This window comes from Carettochelys insculpta, chromosome 2 (assembly GCF_033958435.1).
Source record: "Carettochelys insculpta isolate YL-2023 chromosome 2, ASM3395843v1, whole genome shotgun sequence".
Lineage (NCBI taxonomy): Eukaryota > Metazoa > Chordata > Testudines > Carettochelyidae > Carettochelys > Carettochelys insculpta.
In genome coordinates this window covers 161,064,109-161,090,520 of record NC_134138.1, presented here as the reverse complement: position 1 = coordinate 161,090,520, position 26,412 = coordinate 161,064,109, and the positions used below count along the sequence as shown (strand labels likewise).

The window sequence follows — 26,412 nt, the reverse complement described above, 5'->3', positions numbered from 1 at the left end:
AGTTATGGATCCTACAACTACGGTAATTTGCTCATTGGACATGTTTTTTTTCCTACTGTGTATGCAACTTTTTGTGCTCTTAGCTTGTAAACATGAACACAAGGTGGCCACTTATGCAAATGAAGTTCATGCATACACGATTGTTTGCAAGGTCTGGGCCTCAGTGTTCCAGGAGGCAGAATTAAAGTTGCTATAGAAGCTTGTAACTTTGAATTTTATAGTTCTGTGGCCTCCCTAGAGATTTGTGAGCTATCCAAAGGTACCGCTGTATGGCTGACTTATTTCCTTTAAAAATGGGTGCTCAGATAGGTGACATAACTAAGAAAGCCACTTCACGAACAGAAGGAGTAGATATTCTCATAAATCTTCGGTGAAATCCTGACTCCAGTTAAATCAGTGTCAAATCTCTCATTGACTTCAGTGGTGACAGGAATTTACCCCTTGCAGGGTGGAAAGTGATTTTGCCTTTAAAAGGTATTTCCTACAGGATTTCAGTCCCAATACCTGTGCATAAGTTTTACGCAGCCAGGGCAGCTGTAAGGTGGATCCAGAAACCTGGCTCTGGATAAAATATGGAGTGTACACTGTTGAATTGTTAGCTCCCACATTGGAGAGAGCACTCACTTTCCTGTGTGATGTTATTTATGATTTTATCACAATATTTTTTTCTGTCATTCCGTCTCTTCCTCAGATCTTTTCTATCCGTGTGACTGGTGACTGGTGTGCATTGTTCTTCATGTGTTCTCTGCTATTCAAGAACATTCTGTGATCTAACGACCTCGAGTGGAGATGCTGTACTGGCACTTTAGGTGCCCAGGGCCCCTTTCAAGTCATATCTGTTCCTTTTATTTCTTCACACAGACAGAACCCATTGGTGATTCAGAACTCTGAGGCAGGAGAGTGGGCAGTTCTTCTTCTGCCCTAAGTTTTCACATTCCCTTGGTCCTCTGTCTGAGGAGTCAGGGCCTGCAGTAGAGCCAGTCTTCAGGCAACCTACCAAGCATGGATGGCCTGTAATCCCTCTTCACAGGTTGCCTAATTTGTTTGATATCACTGGCTCTTTAAATGTAGATATCTACGAAGCACCAGTCACAGCTGGACCCACAGCAGGTGCTTGAAACAACTCCAATACCTGTTACAGCTGCATTTATTTTTTACCATTTTAACCTCCTCAAGCTATGTTTAAAGAACGTTATTAAGGATGCAAAATCAACCATTCAAAAAATTAGGGAAGACCAGATTTACAGCTGCTCATGCAACCTTAATTCAGCCCTTTTATATGTGTGCGTTATGATATTCTATAATTACTTGATCCCAAACTGTTTTCTTTTTCCCATGGACTGACTTTGTCATTCTACAAAATGGATTTGTTTAAGGGGTACAATTAAGAGCTTGTGACTGTGAAACCTAAATAATCTTCTTTGAACATAATTGTTTGTGTGCAGTTACTTATTCTTTTGAGAAAAGTATTGTTGGATTTGGGGTGGCTTTTACTGGGCAGTTTTTATATACAGTAGAAGCTTTATTATGTGACAGTCCTGAACATATCAGTTACCTGAATTCTGGATAATGTGGCTTTTACTGTATTTGGGTTTTAATTTTTCTTTGACCATTTTAAATATCATAATGTGCCTTGTGCTGGCCCTACTAGAGAGCCCATGTGCTTGAGCTGCAGGGTCTGAAGGCTGTAAAAGGCTAGAGGAGAATTCCTGCTGGGGAGGGGCATTGCGTACTGCTGCAAGATGACCAGCGGTGCTCTATGGCCAGCTGTGAGCCCAGGCCAGGTGTGAGGTTGGCTGACATGAGGGCCACAGGCCAAAGCACTACAGAGATTCTGTATGGTGTCATACCACCAGGTGTCAGGGGCTGTTGCAGCCCTAGACCTGAAGGCTCCAACATAGCATACAATCACTTTAACTCCTCCTCACCTTCTCTGGGGATGTTGGATTTGCACTGAGCGAAGCACAAAATCTTAGCCTTTGTGATGTGAGCCCTTTTCTCTTCAGTGCTGTTAGTCATAATTATGGACTCACTCAGCAGTGACTACGCAGTTTATCACTAAGGTTGTGGTGTCTTTTCCAGTCTAATCCCTGATTCTCCTCCCATGAAACTTGCCCCCAAAACCTCCTTTGGATCTGAAATTTCTCAAGCTTTGTCTCAGGCCTGATACGACATTTATGGAACATTCATAGTAAATTGACCAAGGTATTTGAGTTATGTGGCTCTGAAAACTTAATATTTTTTAATTTATTAAAAAAAATTACCTTATTATTTTGTGGGGCCAAGTCAGAAATAAAAAATGGCCTTATCTTTTCATGTTGTACCACTGGTCCTCTCTGAGAACAAATAAAGAAACACATTTTAAAAATCTATCTACAAATAGAAAGTTGCATTCCGGCATGTTTTATTAAGCATCATTGAAAATTACAGAGATAAAAATCTCTACACCACTGTCCTATGGATATTGCCATATCTAAAGAAAGATAAGTATATTCTGAGGAGATAAATCTGGTTGTAATCTCTGCCACTGCTGACACACATTGTAACAGGTGTGAGTGACTATCCTTTGTAGGTACTTGGAGGGCTCTTACTCTTGGTAAAAGAGCAGTAACTCTGCATGTTACTCCCTGACCCTCCTATGCTTGCCAGGAGGGAGACTGTTTCCTTAACCATCTGCTGACCTATCAGGAGTCTTAGATGTGCTAGTACTTGGTGCATTGAAATGTTCCTGTGTACACCCCCTAGACCCGGGGTGGCCAACCCACATCTCTTGAGCCATTAAATGCAGCTCCTCCTTGAAGCCGCACACCGGGAGTGCTGTCTGCTATTCTGCACATGTGCTTGGTGGGAGAAGGATGTGGCGGTGGCAGCAGCAGCTCAGGTGAATTGCAGGCATTGAGTTTGAGGTGGGAACTGAGGGGGGAGGGCATTGAATTAGAGAGGGGGTGGGCTAGGGGTGCCTACCTCTGTGGGAGGGCACTGAGTTAGAGTGGGAGAGGCTGGGGGTGCTCAGCTCTGGAGGAAAGGTGAGGAATTGGGTTATAGTGGGGAGCTGAGGGTGCCTGGCTCTAAAGGAGGGGAGGGGCTTTGGGTCAGAGTGGAGGGCTGGGAAAGTCTGGATCTGGGGGAGGACATTGAGACACATTTATTATATTATATTATATTATATTATATTATATTATATTATAGATAAAAATAAATATATAATACGTGGCTCTTTACACTCTATCCACATGGCTCTTTGCACTCTGTGGCTCTTTGTCCCTAACCAGTTGACCACCCCTACACTAGATGAAGCAGGGTTTCTCTCTGGCTGCATACTACATGAATGACTTGTAGCAGAGTTCTGCAGCCTGCGGCTCCTGAGCCACTTGTGGCTCTTTAAGGATCTCTTTGTGGCCCCTGAAGCTGTAATTGCAAAGGAATAAAGTAAAAACAAAACCAGCCTTCTTATTTATTTTTGATCAACAGTGAATAACAGCTCAGATCTAAACAGCAAAAAATATGTGGTCTCAAAATGTTGGATAACTCCCCCTCGCATCCTCCAGAGAGAGAGAAGGATCTGGAGTGAATGTCAGGAAGACAGTGATACAAATGCACACATAAAGTTGAGGAAATAGCATATGTACAAAGTTTGTGAACATATTGCAGTAAACAGGTATCACATTGCCAATCGTGTGTGTGCTGTTCTTAAAATATGGGTTATAACAAATATGGTTTGATGTTATTTATTAAGGACCATCTCGTATTCACATGCATTGTGGCTCTTGAATTATTGTGGTTTTTTACCAAATTGGAAAAAATGGCTCTTCTTGCTATTATAGTGGCCGACCCATGGCTTGCTCAAGGATAGGTACGCATAAACAATATATGTACATCACCAGTGCTTTTCTCCTTTCCACTGCCAAACCCTACACCCACAAACCCCAGCTGCTTTCTGTCTGACAGACTCCTGAAATACACCATTGGCAAACCATTTAGTCTTGGGAATGTGTTTATAATTGGTGCAATCATGGATAACAGTTAAGGTTTACAAACAAGCAAAAATAGACAGTGGCCCAAATTCTGCGATCACATGTTCAATGGCATCTGCCTGTATATGTCCAGGAGCAGATTTTGGTCCATTTATTCTAAATAAATAAGTGTATAGAAACTGTAGCATTTTGGCACAATTGATATAGGTAATGGTACATGCATTTAGGGAGAATGTAACTTGCATATCACCTCTAAATTCAGCCCTGTGACAATCTAAGTTGGTATAACATACACAGTGAGGGAACTGGATTCAGACCATGCTACTTAGGTTTGCTTTGACGTCCTTCTGAATTTGGTCCTCTAACTTCCTTGATCACATCTCTATTCACCTTCTTGATGCAGTTTGTCTGACCTTTCACTCTGTAAAGGCAGGGAGTACAGAGACTGTATCATCTTTTAGGGATAAGAGTAATTGTAATACATTTGCAAAAGTGAGAACATTTTTGTTTGTAGCAGAGTGGATTGTGCGTGTTTCCAGACCTTATGGGGCAGGGATGTGGGAGTACTTGGAGTCTGAATCCCAAATAAGGAAGGCATTATGGGGTAGGACATTTTAGTTTTTGCTAGGAAAATGAGTGGGAGTGGATGAGGTAATGTCAAGAATGGTGTGTTCTTAAATGAGAATTTAATTACTTTTTATGTACTCCCCCCCTTCTGCTCTTCTGCTCTCTGATTTGCTCACCTTGATAATAATTTTTCTGATTTGTCCACCTTGATTACTATTTTTGGTTATCTGTGCCTTAAATATTCAGTCTGTTCTGGTATGGCTATGGTCTGAAAAAGTAGGTCTGTCCCACGAAAGCTCACGCAATAAATTATTTTGTTAGTCTTTAAAGTGCTACTGGACTGCTTTTTTGTTTTAATATTATATAAACTAGCACGGCTATCACTCAGTTGTAATTTCATAGGTAATCGATCAATTCTATCTTTTATGCTGTGGAAGTGTATATTACAATCCCTTTGTCACCTGACATCATTAGCGAGAGGAAGTCTTACACTCTTATTTGTCTCTTCATTTGACATTCATGACTGAGTATTGGGTTATATCGCAAATCTTTCTTCTGTATTTCAGTAAATATTTTTTTTATAATGTGACAGGCAAAGGAAGAACGGCTAAATTTTAAATAAATTTATCAATTCTGTCATGTGCCTTCCTCTATGTTACATGAAAATTGGCTTGTGAATATGACTATGCATAGCTCAAAGGTGCTTTAGACAAAATACCTCGTGTGACATATCAGTTTTAATTTTGTAATCAGCTGAGTGTATGTATCTAATTTTGTACGTAGAATCATAGAATCATAGAAGAGTAGGACCGGAAGGGACCCCGAGAGGCCATCAAGTCCAGCCCCCTGCCCTCATGGCAGGACCAAGCACTTTCTAGACCATCCCTGAAAGCCATCTATCTAACCTCTTCTTAAATATCTCCAGTGATGGAGCTTCTACCACCTCCCTTGGCAATTCGTTCCAGTGTTTGATCACCCTGACAGTTAGGAAATTTTTCCTAACGTCCAACCTGAACCTCCCCTGCTGCAATTTAATGCATGTATCATTCTAGTACATGAAGTTAGAAATATGAATTGTGGATCTGTTTATCATTCTAAATATACCAGAGAGGGCCATTACTGATGCTCCAGAAACTGAATGCCTCATTGACCAACTTAACAACCAATGAATAGTCTTGTTTGCCCTCTAAGTTCAAACTGGGGTTGGTCCTAGATTGATACATGGCCAGGCTACCTGATGCTAAAGCCCATTTTGGATCTGGTGCTTTTCCACTCAAGATGAGAACTTTAAACTGAACATAAAGAATTCCCACCTTGGGCAAAAGGTATATAAGGGGAATGGGGGAACGAGGCAATAGATGCAGTTGCCAGATGCCCGGAGACCTCCCTCTTACCACCTCAGAAACCTGCAGGAGACGTATAAGATTGAATGAAGGGAAGGACGGACCCAACCTAGAAACTTGCTTAGCTGTTTAGGTTAGGAATTTTCATGAAACAAGTTTCTCAGATTAGTAGAATTAGCTGGCATTCTTTTGTTTATTTTAATTTAGTAACTTACTTTGCTTTGACTGTTTTCATTTGCAACCACTTAAATCCTCCCTTGTATACTTAATATAACACTTTTGTTTATTATCAAGCCCAGTTTAAATAATTATTACCTGTGTAGGAGAGCAATAGCTGAGCATATCTCTCTTTTATAGATAAAGGGGATGGACCTTATGAGCTTTTTCTGTGTGAAACTTTTACACGGAGCAAGATGGATTTCTTGGGGTTTAGATCTCTTTTGGGGGTTGGTATCCTGGGAGCTGAGCCCTTATAGCTGAGCCCTTCCAGAGCTGAACTGGTCCAGCATTTGTATTGCTCTGCAGGGGGACAGTTACCCAAACTCTGTGTATTTTCTGGGGGAGATAAGAGCTTCTGGTCCAGTGGGACAAAGTGGTGGGGAGCCCCAGAGGTCAGAAGGTGGGTGTCAGTGATGTGATCAGCAAATAAGCAGAAAAACCTAAGAGGATTTCTGCGATTCAACCTGTCACAAATTAATTTACCTAAAAGACAGTCTACATGGTTTCATGATTAACTAATAGGAAATTGTGTATGTCTCCCTTTATGCAGGTGTAATAGATTATTAACAATACTTTTTCCCACCACAGAAGGCCTGCCATTGGGAATGAAAAGTCTAATCCTTCAAAGAGGCATAGGGATCGTTTGAATGCTGAATTAGATCATCTGGCCAGCCTACTGCCTTTCCCACCTGACATAATATCTAAGTTGGATAAACTTTCTGTCTTGCGTCTCAGTGTCAGCTATCTCCGAGTCAAAAGCTTCTTTCAAGGTAAGTCTTTTAAATATATCAAACCTTTCTGTGAGGTTAAAGGGTTGCTGTTAACTTAAACATATTTTTCCACTTATTTGCTTTGTGCATAGGAGGCCACTTTGAGTATAATCAGTTTCCTCTGTCACAGGTTTTTCACACAATGATGGGCTAAAAATGTATTTTAGATAATAGGAAAATGCAGTTGTAAAACCACAAAAAACTGGCAGGGAGACGCAAGGGCACATTCAATAGCTGAAATGATTTTCAGCGCTGTTTTTTTAACTTGACTAAATTTCAGGGTGACATAATCCTTTTAAGTATGTTGCACAAGTTAATGTCACCATGCAGCTGTTGCTTATCTGCATTTACGGTATGCCAAATAGCAAATAGGCCTGGATGAAGGGCCAAAGGGATCACTTTCTTTCGGGAGAAGTGAAATTTAAAATCATAAGTGCTAACTAAAGTCATAATGGGCTTCATTTTGTTTCTGTAGCTGTGTGGCCCACTGTATAGTCAAAACCAAATGTGTATGTGTGGATTTTGATGATAAGGATTCTTCCATATTTGCAGATAGTTCTAGTTTCTTCTGTTAATGAAGTGTTTGGGTATTTCACCATCAGAAAATATTGCTTACAGAAATTGGAATATAACAATATTGGCTTGCCAAGAAATGTTACTCTTAAATTAAGAAATAAAGCATATACCTCTGTTGTCTGCTGTTCATCAAATTCTCTTTTACTGCTTACAGTAAGTCAATAATGCACATGATAAAAAGTGGACATCAGTGAATACTGGATTAATCATTTTCAACTGAATCTTTGAGTACCCCATGATGTGCCAATAGACAATTGCTTTTATTCCACCTTCATTTCTTTCTATTCCTAGCTGCTTTTAATTTTATCCCGTTGCAAAGCTCTCTGGGAATCTAAGGTACCTGAGAAATGAACATTTCTTCTGTTGAAATCGTGGCTGACTGTGCCAGCACTGATGGTAGTGAAAGATACATAATGGCCCAGATCACCATCCCTCGTGTATCAGAGAGGTGTGTATGTGTATCCCTAGTGTGTTTACATGAATTCCCCCACTCCAGCCTTGACAGGTGAAAAGCACGTCTTTGGCTTCTTCTCTTAGAGTCTCCTCTGAGGGATCCTGGCATCTGCAAATGGGGACAGGTTGGGGACTGGGCCAGGAACAGGAACAAGCGGAACAAGTGTAGGGATAAGAAGATGCACACCTTCCCCTTCTCCCTCCCTTCCTGCAGAGAAACCTCAGAAGCTATTATGGTTCCAGACTATCTCATGTTTTCCACAAAGCTTCCTTCATACGTGTTCCAGGGCAGAGAAGTAGCAGTTCCAGAGCCAATGTAGTAGTACGTGACCTCCGCGTGGCTCTGCCAGGTTTGAAGTCAAGGCAAACCCCAGGCCTTCAATGGCATAATATGGAGGGATCTCCAGGAGGGAATCTGTGTGCCGATTTGCTCTCCTATAGTCCCTTCTGGAGGGTTTCCAGCACAAGGGGATGATCTGGCTCATAATTTGGTTCCTAATGATCAGAAAACCAAGAGAGACCATTTTATTGTATGTGATAAAGACCTAATTTTTTTTCCCTAAAAGAAAGGGGCATGTGTTTATGCATTAATTTTTAATAAGTAAGAAATGTAAGGCTGCAGAGGGACCATGCCAAACTTTAGGGACCTGGAATCGGACATGTCCCAGACTGAAACCAAAGGTGTAGCTGCCACTGTTATCCAAAGAGCAACATCCCCCTCCTCTTCCTCCTCCTCCTTCATTTCATTGGCAACTTATCACCCCTTGCTCCCTCCAGTTTCCAGCATGCCTCTTTCTCTTTGTGAGCCCACACTGGAGCACTTCTGTCCCCTTTCTACCTGCCTCCTGGCTTTGTCTTCCGATGACTTGAACCCACAGTGGACAAGATCTGCCGAGTTACTCTTCCGCTGCCTGAAACCATAATGGAGAACTGTGAATACCACCTCTGTGTGGGGGGGGGGGGGGGCGAGGGGGGCGTATCTTTCTTCCCTGGAGAGTGGGTTAATAAAAGCAAAATTGTTCTCCATTATGTTCCTCTAAAACAGAGGTCTCCAAATTTAAGCACAAGATCACTTCTGAATTTAAGAGAGAGAAAGCTGTGCTAGTCTGTATACTATCAAAACAAAAAAGCAGTAAAGTAGCACTTTAAAGACTAACAAACTAATTTATTAGGTGAGCTTTTGTGGGACAGACCCACTTCTTCAGACCATAGCCAGACCAGAACAGACTCAATATTTAAGGCATAGAGAACCAAAAACAGTAATCAAGGTTGACAAAGCAGAAAAAAAATTATCAAGGTGAGCAAATCAGAGAGCAGAGGGGCGGCGGGGGGGCGGGGGAGTCAAGAATTAGATTAAGCCATGTATGCAAAACAGAATCACGGGCACATTCTCATGTTCCTCAACTAACATCATATATGCCATCATGTGCCAACAATGCCCAGATGCTTTGTATATTGGACAGACTTCAGACTCTCAGACAAAGAGTTAATGGGCACAAAACAGACATCAAAACACTCCTGATCCACAAACCAGTTAGTCTACATTTTAATGGAGTGGGCCAGTCTGTTAATGACTTAAGAGTTTGCATCTCATTGAAGAATTTTCGCACTGCTTTGGAAAGAGAGACTGCTGAACTCTCTTTCATATTCAAATTCAACACATTAACACATGGTTTGGACCAGGATGCAAATTTTCTGGGACACTATGGCTACGTCTACACGTGAAGCCTACATCGAAATAGCTTATTTCGATGAATAACGTCTACACGTCCTCCAGGGCTGGCAACGTCGATGTTCAACTTCGATGTTGCGCAGCACAACATTGAAATAGGCGCAGCGAGGGAACATCTACACGCCAAAGTAGCACACATCGAAATAGGGATGCCAGGCACAGCTGCAGACAGGGTCACAGGGCGGACTAGCACTTCCAGGGCAACAGCTAGCCGCTCCCTTAAAGGGCCCCTCCCAGACACACTCAGCCTGCACAGCACGCGGTCTGAGGAGCCATAGGCACACAGACCCCGGGCGACGCAGGCATGGACCCCCAGCAGCAGCAGCAGCAGCAGCAGCCAGAGGTCCACCCAGCCCTCCCGGCAGGAGCAGGGCTTGCCCTGATCCATGCCATGCGGGAGGCAGCTGAGCACCTCCTTGCTACACTGGAGGAGGAGCTGCCCCCAGGGCAGCAGGGCTCAACCCCCAACCCTGCAGCACCCCGCCCCCCCCCCCGCCTCACACGCCAGCGGCTGTGGAGCTACCCCACCAGCACCGACTGGTGGGAGCGGCTGGTGCTTGGGGAGTGGGACGACGACCGCTGGCTCAGGAACTTCAGGATGAGCCGGCAGACATTTATGGAGCTGTACCAGTGGCTCACCCCCGCACTCAGGCACCAGGACGCCGCCATGCGGCGTGCCCTCACAGTGGAGAAACGGGTCGTCATCGCTGTCTGGAAGCTGGCCACTCCCGACAGCTACCGATCTGTGGGGCAGCAGTTTGGTGTTGGCAAGGCCACCGTTGGGGCTGTCCTCATGGAGGTAAGAGAACCCACGGGGGGAGGGCAGGGCAGGGGAGGGGGGCCCAGGCAGAGGAGGGCGGGGCAGGGGAGGGGAGGCCAAGGCAGGGGAGGGGAGGGGAGGGGAGGGCGGGGGAGGGCAAGGCAGAGGAGGGGAGGGGAGGGCAGGGCAGGGCAGGGCAGGGCAGGGCCACGCACACCCTGCTCACCCCTCATTGGTGCTGTCCCATGTGCTTTCCCTGCAGGTTGTGCGTGCCATCAACGCCATGCTCCTGCACAGGCTCGTGAGGCTGGGGGACCCAGATGCCACCATCGTGGCCTTTGCCACCCTGGGCTTCCCCAATTGCTTCGGGGCTCTGGATGGGACTCACATCCCCATCCACACCCCGCATCACAGTGGAGGACGCTACATGAATCGCAAGGGCTACCATTCTGTGGTCCTCCAGGCCTTGGTGGACAGCCGGGGCCGTTTCCAGGACATTTATGTGGGCTGGCCTGGCAGCACCCACGACGCCTGGGTTTTCCGGAACTCGGGCCTGTGCCGCTGGCTGGAGGCGGAGACCTACATCCTCCAGCGGGAGATCCCTCTGGGGGACACCACCATGCCCCTCTGCGTCATCGCAGATGCGGCATACCCCCTCCGGCCCTGGCTCATGCACCCGTACACGGGCCATCTCTCTGCTAGCCAGGAGCGCTTCAACCAGCGCCTGAACCACGCGCGCCAGGTGGTGGAGCGCTCATTTGGCCGCCTGAAGGGACGCTGGAGATGTCTCCTGACCTGCCTGGATGCGGGCCCCAACAACATCCCCCTGATTGTGGGTGCCTGCTGCGCCCTGCACAATTTGGTGGAGAGCAGGGGGAGGCCTTTTTCCAGGGCTGGGCTGTGGAGGCCGGCAGGGCCGACGTGCAGCCACCCGCTGCCCCCAGTCGGCAGGTGGACCCTGAAGGGACCCGGGTCTGGGAGGCCCTGCGGGCCCACTTCGATGATGAGGCCGTGGGGTGAACTCTGCCAGGCCCCCCACTGCCCGCCCCTTCCTCCACCACACTCCCTGCCCCAATGCCCACACCATGGAGCACCCAACTGCACCCGCCTCCCACTTTTCCTGGACAAATGACAGCACGCACTTGTGGCTGAACTTAAACTGCTTTTTCTTTTAGATCTTTTTTTTTTAACTATAAATATAAAACAAGAACAAACTATATACAACATGTGTGGAACCAAAGTAATATGTACAAATAAAACAATAGTAATAAAAAAGTGTGTTCAGTAATAAAAACAAAACCAGGGATGATAAAGGGGAGAACTATTTACATGGGGGGGACGGGGCAAACGGGGGGCACAAAATAATAAGTCCCAACTACATACAAGGGGGGGGGCTACGTCCCGGGCCCCTCGCCCCTAAAGTCCGGCACTGGGTGGGTGCAGCCGGGAGCCCCGCCACGGCCGCAGCCCTGTCCGGGGCTGGCTGGGGGCGGGGCGGACCGGAAGATATGCCCGGTGCGTCTCAGCTGGCTCCAGGGGTCCCTCGGCACTCCGGCCCTCGGCGGTGGGTGGCAGGGCGACGGCGGACGGGACGGCGACGTGCGGAGCAGCTGGTGGTGCGGCGGGTGGAGCAGGCACGTCGGGCGCTGCGGCGGCCGGCGCGGCATGGGGGGCCAGGTAGTCCACCAGGCGGTTGAAAGTCTCCATGTAGGCCCCCCATGCCTCTTGGCGCCAGGCCAGCGCCCGCTCCTGCAGCTGCAGGTGCTGCTCCGCGACCTCCAGCTGCCGACAGTGGATGGCCAGCAGTTGGGGGTCCGTCGCTGTCGGCTGGTGGTGGCGCGGGGTCCACCGTCTAGCCCGCCGTGGGGCCGGTTGGTCCTTGGCCGAGGGGCTTGCCTGGAGCGATGGCCCCGGAGGGGTCTCCGGGACCACTGATGCCTCGCCGGCGCTCTCTTCCGGTCCTTCTGATGGTGCAGGCGCGGGACACAGGAGAGGAGGGGGGGAAGAAGAATGGAGACAGGCGTTAGTGTGGGCCCCGAGCCGTGGCCTTTGTCCCCCCAGCCCTGTGCTGCAGGTTCCCCATCCCCGTCCCTGGGAGATGCTGCTGTGATGGGTGGGGTTCAGGGGTCCTCCTGCACTGCACCCCGTCCCCTGGTGGGAGCGACTCTCACTTCACCCCGCAGGGTCTGACAGCAGGAGAGGTTTCTTAGGCCACAGATGCCCAGTTTCTCCCAGGAGTGACAGCACCAGCTGTCGGAAGAGACAGTCCTTCCAACCCGTCCTGGGGAGAAGACCCCAAGGGGTGCCCCTCTGGGATGCAGCTTTTCCCCTCCTCAGGCTGGCTGCCTTCCACCTCTCCCTTCCCCTAGCCTCTACCTGTGGCCCCCGCCCTCCCCCCCCAATTCAAAGCCAGCTCGGCTCCTCCCTCCTCTTTGTTCAGGGCAGAGGTGTCACCTGCCAGCTGTAGCTCCACAATCATCCTTTGCCCCTGGGAGCTATTCGGCTCTTGTTGCTCATATGTAGCCTGAGTCTCCCTTTTGCACTCCCCCCACTCCATCACATGCTGCTGCTGCTGCTGCTGCTGCTGCTGCGGGGTGTCCCACCCCCTCCTCCCGGGGGCCCCTTGAGGTTCCGCTCCCCCCTGCCCCGGGGATGGGGCATGGCACTGTGGTGCGGGGTGTGGGGGGGCAGGGGCTGATGCACTGCTGTGAGGGACATGGCCCTGCTGTCCTTGGGGCCATGGCCATGTGAGCATGTGGGGGGCCCTGGACACATATCTATTACCCCCCGCCCCTCAAGCCCAGGGGTGTCCACCAGAGGGGGGTACCTACCTGTCGGTCCACTCCCACGGTCCGGAGATCCCCGGGGGGCGGAGGCCCGGCTGCTGCTCCAGGATGGCAGGAGGAGGATCTGCAGCCCGGATTCTGCAGAGGAGGAGCCCCCCTCCTCCTCCTCCTCCTCCTCCTCCTGCCGCGATGTCCCGGGGGTGGGCTCCGGGGGGGGCCCCCGGGGTGCGGGGCTTATCTCCGGGACGGACTCCGGCTGAAGGGCCTCCTGGGGCTCGTCGGCCGAAGTATCAAGGGTGGCCGGAGGGGAGGAGGTGTGCCGGGGGCCCAGGATGTCCCTGAGCTCCCTGTAAAAGGGGCAAGTGACGGGGGCGGCCCCAGATTGGCCGGCCGCATCCCGGGCCCGGGAGTAACCCTGCCGCAGCTCCTTCACCTTACTCCTGACGTGATCAGGAGTGCGGGCAGGGTGACCCCGGGCAGCCAGGCCGTCGGCCAGCTGAGCGAACGCATCCGCGTTCCGCCTCTTGCTCCCCATTACCTGGAGCACCATCTCCTCGCTCCAGAGCCCCAGCAGGTCCCGCAGCTCGGCCTCCGTCCAGGAGGGGCCCCGCTGCCGCTTGCCAGCCTGGCTGCCCTTCTGGCTGGGCTGGCTGCCCTGGCTCCCCTTGGTGGGGGGTCCCCTGGGGGCACTGGGGGGGCTGCCGGGCAGCCATCGCAGCTGGGGTGGCTCTCTGTGCTGGCTGAGGAACGTGCAGGCTGGCCGCGTGTCTGGGCTGCCGCCTGCATGTTCCCTTAGCTTCCTGCACAGGAAGGGAAGTGGAGGGGACCTTTAAGGGGCCGCTCCACACGGCCACCATTGAGCTGAGGGGCTGCAGAGAGCGTCTCTCAACCCCTCAGCTGATGGCCGCCATGGAGGACCCCGCCATTTCGACGTTGCGGGACGCGCAACGACTACACGGTCCCTACTTTGACGTTCAACGTCGAAGTAGGGCGCTATTCCTATCCCCTCATGGGGTTAGCAACTTCGACGTCTCGCCGCCTAATGCTGAAGTTAACTTCGAAATAGCGCCCGATGCGTGTAGCCGTGACGGGCGCTATTTCGAAGTTAGTGCCGCTACTTCGAAGTAGCGTGCACGTGTAGACACGTGCTTATAGGGGCTCTTTTGCATACTCGGCTTAACCTAATTCTTGACTTCCCCCCACCTCCGCCCCTCTGCTCTCTGATTTGCTCACCTTGACAATTTTTTTTCTGATTTGTCAACCTTGATTACTATTTTTGGTTCTCTGTGCCTTAAATATTGAGTCTGTTCTGGGATGGCTATGATCTGAAGAAGTGGGTCTGTCCCACGAAAGCTCACCTAATAAATTATTTTGTTAGTCTTTAAAGTGCTACCTTACTGCTTTTTTGTTTTGAATTTAAGTGCAATTTAGAATCTACCTCAAACCCAAATACCTTTGGCTGTCTCCTTTCCTGTCCCTAGTCCAAGGCCCCCACTTCTCACTCCATATGAGTGAGCATTGTAAGGAGCCAGGATCGATTGCCCTAAGCCCTGCTCCTTCTGCCATGGACAGGTCAGGGAGCCAAGTCCCCCTCTCCCCCATGGGGCACAAGATGCCTTTTGGTGCCATTGCCTACTGTGGCGTCTTCACCATGATAAATCAACAGCTGATGCTCTTCTGCCAGCTCTGCTTACTCTTCATTTTGGTGGAGAACCAGAGTTCACAGGAGAGCGCTTAGTGGTCGATTTATTGTGTCTATATTAGATGCGATAAATTGACCTCCACTGGGTTGATTCCTGCCCCTCGATCTAGCTGTAGTGACTCATGCCCCAAATGATGGGGATTTCCATTGCCCCTTCAAATATGCTGAACGCATTCAGACATAGGAGCACTGCCAGGATGCTCCCTCCATCCCGAGCCCTTTTGCGTCTGTGTAGCCAAGTTTGGGCTTCCCAGAGGGGTTCCTCCCCCTCCAGGTCAGTGGTAGGCCACTCTGCCTCACTGCCACAGGTGCCACAACAACCCTCAAGTCGATAGTTCTGGGATTCCCACCTTGCCTCAGGTGAGTGAGAAGAGACAGTTCAAAAGCCCAACCTTGCTTCAGGCAGGTGCTGGGGAAATTAGCTCAGGTCAGGGCAGGGCAGCTCCCATGCGCTCTCGGTGTAGCTGGGCCCCAGCTCGGAGTGGGGCAACACAACACCCTGTCTCGGGAGGGCCCCAAGCCCTGGTTCAGGGTGGGGCAATACACAGTCTCAGATGGCCCCGGCCCTGGTGCAAGGCAGGGCTGCCAACACAGTTCCATGAGAGCCCAAGCCCTGGTGCAGGGCAGGGCAGCAAACAAACAGCTCACAGGATGTCTCCTTGCTCAGGAGAGGGCAGGCACTGCACCTGCTAAGTGGGCGGTGGTGGGGGATGCGGGCTCACCCACTCCACCGCATCCTGGCGCAAGGCTTTGGTCACAGCAGAACTGTCTGCTGCAGGGTTCAGCAGGGTATCTAGACTGCCGCACATGGATCCCCAGACTTTTAACAGTCCTTGCTATTCCCTGGGCCACACCCAGTCTCCCCCTCGGCACATATCCAGGTGTCCAGATGGTCTCTCTGGGTTTCCAGAGTCAGCTGGGGTCCGGGCGGTCCACGCCAGTCTGTGGCTACCTGCCGGTTCTCAGCTTCCCAGGCTGGGAGCCTGGAACAGACCACAGGCTCCTGTGGAGGGTGGTCCCTACTGAGCCCTCAGGCTGGGCTTTATAGTCCTAGCCCTGCCTCCTGACTTCCCATCAGGTGACTGGGAGAAGCCAGGGTCAGTCACAGAGTGGCTTCCAGAGGAGCTCCTCCCTCTCTGGGGCAGTGGGCAGCCATTCCGCCCCACTGCAGTCCTCCTGCTCTATGGGGATGGGACATACCAGTGGGGGGAAGTGGGAACCTTAACATCAGTGCCCCACTCCTCTCTCTCCCTGGACAGCAAGCAAGAGGCTCCTTGGGGGGCAGCTCCAAGGCAGAGGGAAGGAGCCGCATGGCTGTGGGTGGAGGGGTGGTTGAAGCACTAGCACTTGATAGCCTCCAGCCAAACCAGTCACCTGTTAGAAGCCCCAGGATCTACCAGTTTATACCAATCTACCCGTTGGTGACCTCTGCTTTAAATTTTTCTTTCTCTCCAGTGACATCTCTCATTCAAGGGACATTGAAAGTCACCCGCTTTACACATACAATTGGTGTCCCACCATTTTGTTATTAAAACTCATTTATACCAGAAATAAAGTGTAATACAGTTGTGGTAACAGAAAGAGTTGTTTATTCAAAAGGAAGAAATGGCAATTGCTTTACACTATTTCCAAGACTAGTATGTTGTGCCTCTTGTATGATGTCTTTGCTACACTTTAGCTGTGTCCACACTACAAAAATAACTTTGAAGCTGCTTACTTCGAAGTACAACTTCAAAGTAAGCGACTTCAAAGTTGAGTGTCTATACACACCCTGCTTCGAAGTAGGGCACTACTCCATTCCTGGGAACAGAGTAAGGACTTCGAAGCTGGGCTACCTACCTTCAAAGTTAACTTTGAGGTAAGGGAAAATGTTTGTAGACTCTCTGCTGGCTACTTCAATGTAGTGCCTAACTTTGAAGTTAGTTCCTAGAGAAAACTCACCCTTACTGGCCTATATTTGGGTGTGTTAGGTGAAGAAGTGTGCTCAATTACCTGTTTGAGAAGAAGGAGACTCAGTGAGGGAATGGGTGACCACTTACAATATGGTTGATGGAGGACTGAGATCTTGAACTTTGGGTTAGAATAGTAGCTACAGCTCAGGCCTAGTGTTGTATTATGTTCCAGTCCTTCAGAGTTTGTTGATTTCTGTGGGTATGTGTCAGACTCTGATTTTTTTTTTCTTTAGTGACACAACTTCACCTTCCATCTCCAAATAACTAGAGCAAGGAGGGATAGCTCTGTGGTTTGAGCATGGGCCTGCTAAACCCAGCATTCTGAGTTTCACTCCCTGAGGAGGCCATTTAGGGATCTGGGGCAACTAGGTTAAAAAAAGGGATGGTGCTTGGTCCTGCCAAAAGGGCAGGTGAGTGGACTTGCTGACCCCTCCAAGGTCCCTTGTAATTCTTTGAGATGTGTATCTCCATGTGTGTAATAGCAAAAGTCTACAATATTTAGGCCATCAGTCAACATAATGTAGATCCAAACAGGGAAGAGTCATAATACTTGTTCTCTTATTTAGTTCTTTAAATTAAAGGCTGTTACTAATTTAAGAAGTGTTTCAAACACCATTGAGGACACTGGTAATGCAAATGGACTGAGAGACAATGCAAAAGGACTCAGTGTTGCTGGGAATATGGCTTAATAAAAATGAACCTGGAAAATCAACCTAGAAGTGCAAGCTAATTCATGTGGGGACATTTAATCCAAAACAACGATGTTCATTTGTGGGAAAGAACCTGGGAAACAGGAATCAACAAAAAAAGCTCAGTGTAGTCTTTGGCCTGTATACAGAGAGGACAGGAAGGTGTCACATGTCACAGAACAGGAAGGTGATAGTCCCTCTGTCTGTAAAATCAGTATGACTACACCTGGAATACGACATTCTGTTATGGGCACCTCCATTTTTGTAATATGTTACTTCATCTGTTGAGAATTGGAATATAGGCACATAAATGACTAATGGACAGGAGAGGAAGAAAGAGTATAGGCCTTAAATATGTATAGCTTGGGTACAAAAAGCATGTGCTTATATTTAAAAGAGGGATGTCTTGTAAAGAAGAGGAGGAATTCTTTAGGACCTCAGGGCACCTCTTTCCTCCAGGGAAGATCCATGCTGTCATGGTCAATCTTCCAGAGTTCGATTTAGCATGCATGGTAGCGATGTGCTCAGGTGAATTCATAGGGTGCTCCTGTCAACTTCCTGCAGTGGAGACAGCATGGAAGCTCATATTAAAGTGCATCAACTCCAGCTACATAATTAATATATCTGGAGTCGTGTATCTTAATTTGACCTTCCTCGTTAGTATAGACCTGGCCTCAGTTGGGTGCAGCTGAAGAGTTAGGGGATGAAAGTGAACAAAATAAACTTTAGGTTAAATATTAGCTGAATAGCCTACTGATGAGCTCTGTTAGACTGAGCAATATCCTTACAATTGCAGCCGGCTAGACCTGCAATGTTAAAACTAGACTGCAGAAAGCACTGTAATGTACTACGGTAAAAGATCAGTTTTCTGACATGTGGGGAAATATGTGAGGAGAATTGCCTATTAATCAAATATTCTGGTTAACGAGGAGCTGTGCTTTACCAATGGAATACCAATTTTCAGAGAATTAGAATACAATAAAACGAATGCAGTATGAAAGACTATACAGATACACACCAGTCCGATAGTAGTACTGCACTGCAGATTAGGTTCCTGAAGCACTTAGGTATATACAGGTAAAGTTTTCAGTGCAGTAGGTTATCTTACGACACGACATAAGTAGCATATGGGGTAAACCCAGGTCACTAACATTACACTTAACCCTACACTTACAGTGAACATAACTGACTCCTTCTTTGATGATTCAGAAGGCACTTCAGGATCTTGTAGTGCTTCATTGGCAACATTATCAACATCAATCATCACTCTAGTTTTAGATGGTGCAAGGAATGGGGTGGAATCCTTTCTGACACACCCTGGAAGCTGCTTTTTAGGATTAATCCCTGTTATCAGATTACTTGTCTTCTGCATCTTTTGCATAGAAGTAGAGTTCAGATTTACAATTGCCTAATGTGCTAGGCACTATACTAGTTCTGATTACTAGGCTGAAGATTTGAATTGGGAGATTTCAGAGATGCCAGTTCCTTGAGCTTTCTAGTTAATTAAGTGTCAGATAACAGCTTTTTCTGTACATGCAAATAGCCTGTCTTTTGCATTTGAGTCGCCTTTTAAGTAACGAAAAAAATATATATGTGTACATTTAAAATTACATGCCATAGTCAGACTCCCCCAAAATGTACTTTTTAGCAGTAATATCATAACACTTTGGCTACGTGTACACTGGGCTCATTTGCATTTTCAATCGTCGTTTTTGCATGTCCCTTTTGGAAGGGAGGGGCCAGTGTAGACATAGCCTTTAGGTATGACACTGAAGGCTCAGGCTGTACCTATTTGCCAGCCTCGTCAGAGCATGTCTTCAACAGCTGCAGAAGCTTGTATGCAGACATGTTTAGTCACCACTAGGTGTCCTTTCAGTAACTGCGCCTGATAGAGCACGAGGCCATGCATAGCACGAGCGTTCTGTTTTGTAAAGTTCAGGTGACAGTAATTAGAGTATATGGAGCAAATTCACTGTATTTATTTCAAGAAAAAATAATTTCACAGATAATTAGGAACTAAGAGAGTGAAAATGCTCCTATAGTACTACATTAGTGACTACTCCAAGTTACATCTGACAGGTAGCAGCATTGGTCTGTATCTGCACAAACAACAAGGAGCTCTGTGGCACAGATTTACTTGGTCAATTTCCCCTTTCTTGGTATTCACAACTCCCTGTCAGTTTCTGGGAGTAATCCACATCCACCCTCTCTGATGCCAGCACAGGGGCAAACTGACCCTTCCTCCCCCAATAGGGGCATCATTTCAGGTTTGGGGGCAGTTGGGCTGACAACCACACCAGGCCCAAGGGCATGGTGGGAGGAGACCAGGCTCCATGTCCCAGAAGGGATGGGGCTGAGGGCCCCTCCCAACTGGCAGAGATGCACAACATTACACATCTGCATCTCACAGAGAGCTGAAAGGGACCTCAGGAGATCATCAAGTCCAGTCCCTTACCAGACCAAGCACCATCCTTCCCCACCCCCCAGTCTTCAAATCTATTTGCCCCAGATCCCTAAATGTCCCCCTCAGGCATTGAGCTCACAACCCTGGGTTGAACAGGCCAGTGCTCAAACCACCAAGCTATTCCTCTCCAGCTGCTAAGAGCTGCTTCATGCAGTTCAAAGGGACCAGGCGATCTCAGCTGCTATGGAAGCTCTGGCCTGTGGACAATGTCACCTCTTGACCTCCCTGCTGTTGTATGTGTGTGCAGCTGGGCTTCCCACTTCTCTCTGGGGAGGGATATGCACACTCCTGCTTTAAAAACACCTCAGTTAGCAACTGGTGGCACACATCTGAACACAAATGACCTCAGTATTGGTGCACAAGACAAAACTCACTCCACTCATGGATGAAAAATCTTAGAGGGAACAGTGCCTTGCACCCCAGCCTCCTGAACCCCCGCACCTTCCCAGACACCTCATCCGTCTGTCCTGAACCCCATGCGCTCCACTCAGCACTTACATTTCTTACAGGCTCTGTTTTATCGCAACACTCCCCACCCCCAACAGGGGGTAGGTTGTGATAGCGCGTACTACCTGTAAGAAATGAGTTACTTTCACCACTGGTGATGACTAAATACAAAGGATTGGAAGGAAGTCCCAACCCTAGTGCTTCTCTTAGGATGTGAGAATATAAACATCACCTCCATGGCATTCAGTGAAGGTACTCAAGTGTGAGAGACTCTGCTACTCTTAAAAATATTAAAAGTAACCAGGAGCTAAGATTACTTACCAGCTGGAAGAGGAGGACAGTATAGGAGACAAAGAGCTACAAAATGGTTAGGTGCTGAGGGCAAGGATTTGTTGTTTCTGTACAGTAACCAGTAGCAAAGGTGTTCTGGGAAAAAGTCTTTTGAATTCAAAAGTGCATTTGTTATCCTGTTGAGTTATCAACATTTGTGTGTAACAGGCTGGGCCCTACCTGGTAATCTGACCCAGCCCATTGTAAAAGAAACAGTTTCTCAGACAAGTGCAAAGCAGAACTAAATGGAAGAATAGCTGCTCCACTCTGGCCTGCTGTTGTTCCCCCTGACATTGGAGAGCTGGAAAATATAAGAATTTTTTAAGGTGCAGTTTAAGTTCTGTTTGCGATGTGGCAGCAGGTTTGCTTCTTGACAGCAGAGAAAGATCCCAGCAGGGGGTCATCCTTTAGCTCTGCTGCTCTTCCAGGCCGTGTCTACACGTACCCCAAACTTCGAAATGGCCATGCAAATGGCCATTTCGAAGTTTACTAATGAAGTGCTGAAATGCATATTCAGCGCTTCATTAGCATGCGGGCGGCAGTGGCGCTTCGAAATTGCCACGCCTTGCCGCCACGCGGCGCATCCAGACGGGGCTCCTTTTCGAAAGGGCCCCACCTACTTCGAAGTCCCCTTATTCCCATAATAAGGGGACTTCGAAGAAGGTGGCGTCCTTTCGAAAAGGAGCCCCGTCTGGACGCGCCGCACGGCGGCAAGGCGCATCAATTTCGAAGCGCCGCTGCCGCCCGCATGCTAATGAAGCACTGAATATGCATTTCAGCGCTTCATTAGTAAACTTCGAAATGGCCATTTGCATGGCCATTTCGAAGTTTGGGGCACGTGTAGACACAGCCGGGATGGGGGATTACCTGGGGTAGAGGTTTGTGCATGGTAGCAGTAGCAGTAGCAAGGGGTTGCCTTTCCCCTTACACTCACCATGCAGTGGGCAGGAGCAGCCCCCTCCCCCCCATGGCCAGCTGCAGAACTCCTGACCCCAGGCGATCGCCTGTCCTGGCCCTGGTCCCAGGTAATCCTCCCCCTCCTGTCCATAGGATGGCTGGGATGTCCGCCTCAGAGATCCCAAAAGCATGGGGCCTGAGATGGCAGCCCCAAATATGGATGGGATGGCTCAGGTCTTGTTAACGTTGGTTCTAAACTTGAAAGGTGTCTGCCTTCTTTTGATATACTAGTACACACACACACATACATATCTCTAGCTATAGATCCCTGCCTCTGTATTTCCATTCCAAGGCAACTGATGAAGTGGGTTTAACCCACAAAAGCTTATTCCCAAATACATCTGTGATCTTTAAGATGCTGAACTCCTTGCTGTTTTTTCTCCAACTTATTTACCTATAGCATATGAAGGTAAGTAATTTGGTGTAATACTTCTACTGTACTTTTAGCTATACAGCCAAACATTGTAGTTTTTTGCTATTCCAAACTGTAAGGTGTCACTATCGTGACAGATTTTCCTGGTACTCAATTTAACTTTTTCTTTGAACTCTACCACACCATTCCTATTTATATCTCCTTGGCCTACAGAACAATTCCTCCATATCTAAAGTGTTTACACTGTTTAAATATCTGTAAACAGTTGTCAGCTTTCCTATTAATAGTCAACCCCCCCGCCCAAGCTATACATAGTTAGTAATTTCAGTAATTCCTCATAGACATTCCTATCTCATGTGCAGCCATCTCACTTCAGTGTCTTCAGCTTTCACATTCAAAGCAGCACAAGGCTGGCTCAGTGCTTGATGGGAAGACACCAGGTTCTACAGTAAGTTGTTCTGGTGATTCAGCACCTTAACCCTCACTTCTGGAGCAGTGTTGAACCAATGCCTCAGATGACCCATCTTTCAGATATTATTTATAGCCCTTGCCCTGATGACTTACGAGCACAGAAATACTTTTTATGAGTTGCCACATCAATTCCTGGCGGTATTCCGACTTGGCTAATTGTATTCTGCATTCCTAAACTTCGCTATTACTTCATTTAGATCAGGTGTTCTTGATGACCTCTGCTGAAAGCATATTGTAGTTTTGCAGTTGTCAGTATAATGATATTGTTTTCCACTTCAGAACTGGCTATGTTTTGATGGTGGGTGCATGTGTGGTTTGTAATTCTGTAAAGCAATCATACTCCTCTGTGTATAATAACAGGATTTTGCACCTTTCATCTGAGTCTCTTAAAGGCCTCTGTAAACATTGGCTACATCTACACGTGCACCCAACTTCGAAATAGCTTATTTCGATGAATAACGTCTACACGTCCTCCAGGGCTGGCAACGTCGATGTTCAACTTCGACGTTGCTCAGCCCAACATCGAAATAGGCACAGCGAGGGAACGTCTACACGCCAAAGTAGCACACATCGAAATAAGGGAGCCAGGCACAGCTGCAGACAGGGTCACGGGGCGGACTCAACAGCAAGTCGCTCCCTTAAAGGGCCCCTCCCAGACACACTTTCATTAAACAGTGCAAGATACACAGAGCCAACAACTAGTTGCAGACCCTGTATATGCAGCACGGACCCCCAGCTGCAGCAGCAGCAGCCAGAAGCCCTGGGCTAAGGGCTGCTGCCCACGGTGACCACAGAGCCCCGCAAGGGCTGGAGAGAGAGTATCTCTCAACCCCCCAGCTGATGGCCGCCATGGAGGACCCCGCTATTTCGATGTTGCGGGACGCGGATCGTCTACACGTCCCTACTTCGATGTTGAACGTCGAAGTAGGGCGCTATTCCCATCCCCTCATGGGGTTAGCGACTTCGACGTCTCGCCAGCTAACGTCGATTTCAACTTCGAAATAGCGCCCAACACGTGTAGACGTGACGGGCGCTATTTCGAAGTTACTGCCGCTACTTCGAAGTAGCGTGCACGTGTAGACGCAGCTATTATGTAGTCTTTCAGTATTTCTGAGAAAGGTACTATGATTCCCATTTTACAGCTGATGAGCTCAAGTGACACAATGAGCCAGTGGTTGATTCAAGAATAGATTCCACAACTGATTCTCAGTTCCCTGTTCTAACCACTACCTGCTTTAGCAATTGCTGGGGGAAATTAGTGTGTCCCATCACTTTTAGTTCTTTGGCATCAATTTTGCCATACACAGAAACTCTCAGTAATTGATAATGTAAGTTGCTAAACATGAAGCTTTTGCTGAAAAACTTAAAGGCTTTCATATGGATTGTGTTTCTTTTATAATATTGAAAGAGTAGAGAGATCTTTTAATAGTTTGGTCCTTTTGCAGTTGTACTGCATTTCACCTAGTACTCTGTTGCCTCTCTCCCTGTTTCACATTCTGAATATTAATAGTATGATCTACTTAACAGTGAATGGTTTAAAAATCACTCTTGCCTATAACCTTAGCCAACCACATTTATCTCTCACTAGATATAGTCCTGCATTTACTTGGACGATTGAAAATTTGGTATATGCGCTGATGTGAATGCATGCAGAACATAAGAGGATGGTGAATTAAATATGGGAATAAATGCATTAAACTTGTTTGCAAAGTTCTTATTGGATCTTTGTCCAAGCTTCCCCAAAGTTTATAGTTGTTTTGAGTGAGGATTATTGATTATTTATTATGGTGGGGGAGGCATAGCTCAGTGGTTTGAGCATTAGCCCACCCAGCACAGCGTTGTGAGTTCAATCCTTGTAGAGGTTATTTAGGGATTGGGGAAAATAGATGCCAGAGATGGTGCTTGGTCCAGGCAGGGGACTGGACAAGATGACCTCCTGAGGTCCAATGTGATGTGTATTTTTTTTTTTTTTTGAAACATAGATAAAGGCTCCTCAACCACAAACTTCAGAGTTGAATGTCTTTGTAGCCTGGGAGTATTTAGATATGGTTTCTAGTTCACACACAGCATTGATTAACTACTTCAGAGTAGTGATCTGGTTATAGTGATGTTTACCGTATACATATATTGAGTCAATGTATGAGGATGGTAAGTTTGTCAGGAAATGTATCTAGAAGTGTGAGGAAGATCCAAATATACACTTCTCCGCAAATATCTGAAGAACAATGCTTTACTCTTTTTAATGGTATTAAATGAATTTGCTTTAACAATCTTGTGAGTACAACCCTGTTTTGGGATTGCCTGATAGGTTTCCCCAAACATCAATCAGTCACTGTGAAGGGGAGGGGAAATCGAGGACACAGTAGGGATTAAAGAGACAGATACTCTCTCAAGGCAAACTCTGTCCTAGAGAGAGACAGGATTTTGAGACTGAGAAGCCAGAGCATACAGAGGAAAGATGCCTGGGTGAAGTTAGAGCTACTGGAGTCTCTATTAGGAGGAGGGTTAAATTCTAGGCAAGAGATATACAAAGAGATTATTTTGTTATTTTAAAATCTTCTCTTGTGTTTATTGTAAGATCAACTCTGCTAGTTGTGTGGTAGATGGATCCCAGAGCTGGGGCTACAGACTGAGCCTGGACATCTGTGTCGCAATCCAACAGCCCTGTATCTCAAGCCTGAAAACCCAAGTCAGCTGTCTCTGGCCAGCTGTGGGTTTTTAATTTTAGTGTAGATACGACCCTGGTAACAAATCCTGGCAGTCCTCTTCCCATCAGTACATGTTCCTTTGTTCAGATGGGAACAATACAACGGCAATCCAAATGTAATGAATGCTTTCTCTTTTTCTTTGGCCTGTCTTCTACACGGGATAGAAAAGAGAACAGAGAGAGAAACAAGAAGAGAGATGTGATCACTCACTGAGGCTGGCTAACCTATCTGTAACCCTCCAAACTGAGAAAAGAAAGCATTACACAGAGCCTTGACTTTACAGCTCCCTTCAGCTACATCTACACTGAAGCTTTATTTTGAAATGTGCTATTGCAGAGTAGCTATTTTGAAAGATCTCTGTAGTGCAGACACAGCTAAAATGAACTCTGAAATAGCACTTAGCTATTTTGAAATACATAGTCTGTAGATGTAGTGCTTATTTCAAAATAGGTTTTGTCAAAATAGGCTGCATTTACACTACAGCTCAATTTCGAAAGGTGAACTTTTGAAAGCAACCTTTTGAAAGATCGGCTTTCGAAAGCACGTGACCATACACCAAAAACGGATCGAGATTGCGATCTGCCCTTTCGAAAGACTGATCACCTTTCGCAAGGGAGACTCCACACACTCCAGGGTGCTCTTTCAAAAGAAGGGGCCAGGAAATGCTGCAGATGGGATCTCAAGGCAGACAAGCGTTTCTGGGAGCTGTAGCCTGGTGCTCCTTTAAAGGGCCCCTCCCCAACACCCTCATTCTGCACATGCCAAGAGCTGGCTTGCCATCCAGAGCACCACAGAGCCCGACCATGTGGAGGAGCCACTTCGGGGCCACACAGTAGATTCCCACAAGCTCCCCTACACCCTGCTCCTCGAGGCTGAGGTCAGCCTGCTGCCCACTCTGCTAGCTACCATTCTGCAGCCGCTCTGTGGGACTACCCTAATGGCGGCCCCAGGCTCGCAACCCTGTCAAGCAGGCATTCGGGTGGCTGAAGTGGTGTTTGTGCTGTCTTCTCACAAGGCTGGAGGTCGGGCTCCCCGGTGTGCTAGATCTGGTCGGTGCATGCTGTGCCCTCCACAGTATTGTGGAGGCGAAGCGTGAGCCCTTGCTGCAGGGGTGGACTGCCGAAACCGGCTACGGTTGT

General features: G+C 47.8%; 1 protein-coding gene across 1 annotated transcript in view; it reads left to right on the top strand.

The window, feature by feature from the left end:
- The window catches only part of AHRR (aryl hydrocarbon receptor repressor), a 113,763-nt gene that overhangs the window by 10,380 nt on the left and 76,971 nt on the right, over positions 1-26,412 (top strand). Inside the window, exon 3 of the mRNA XM_074985989.1 lies at positions 6,692-6,873. Within this exon, the coding sequence (XP_074842090.1) occupies positions 6,692-6,873 (182 nt within the window). The remainder of the gene's footprint in view (positions 1-6,691; positions 6,874-26,412) is intronic.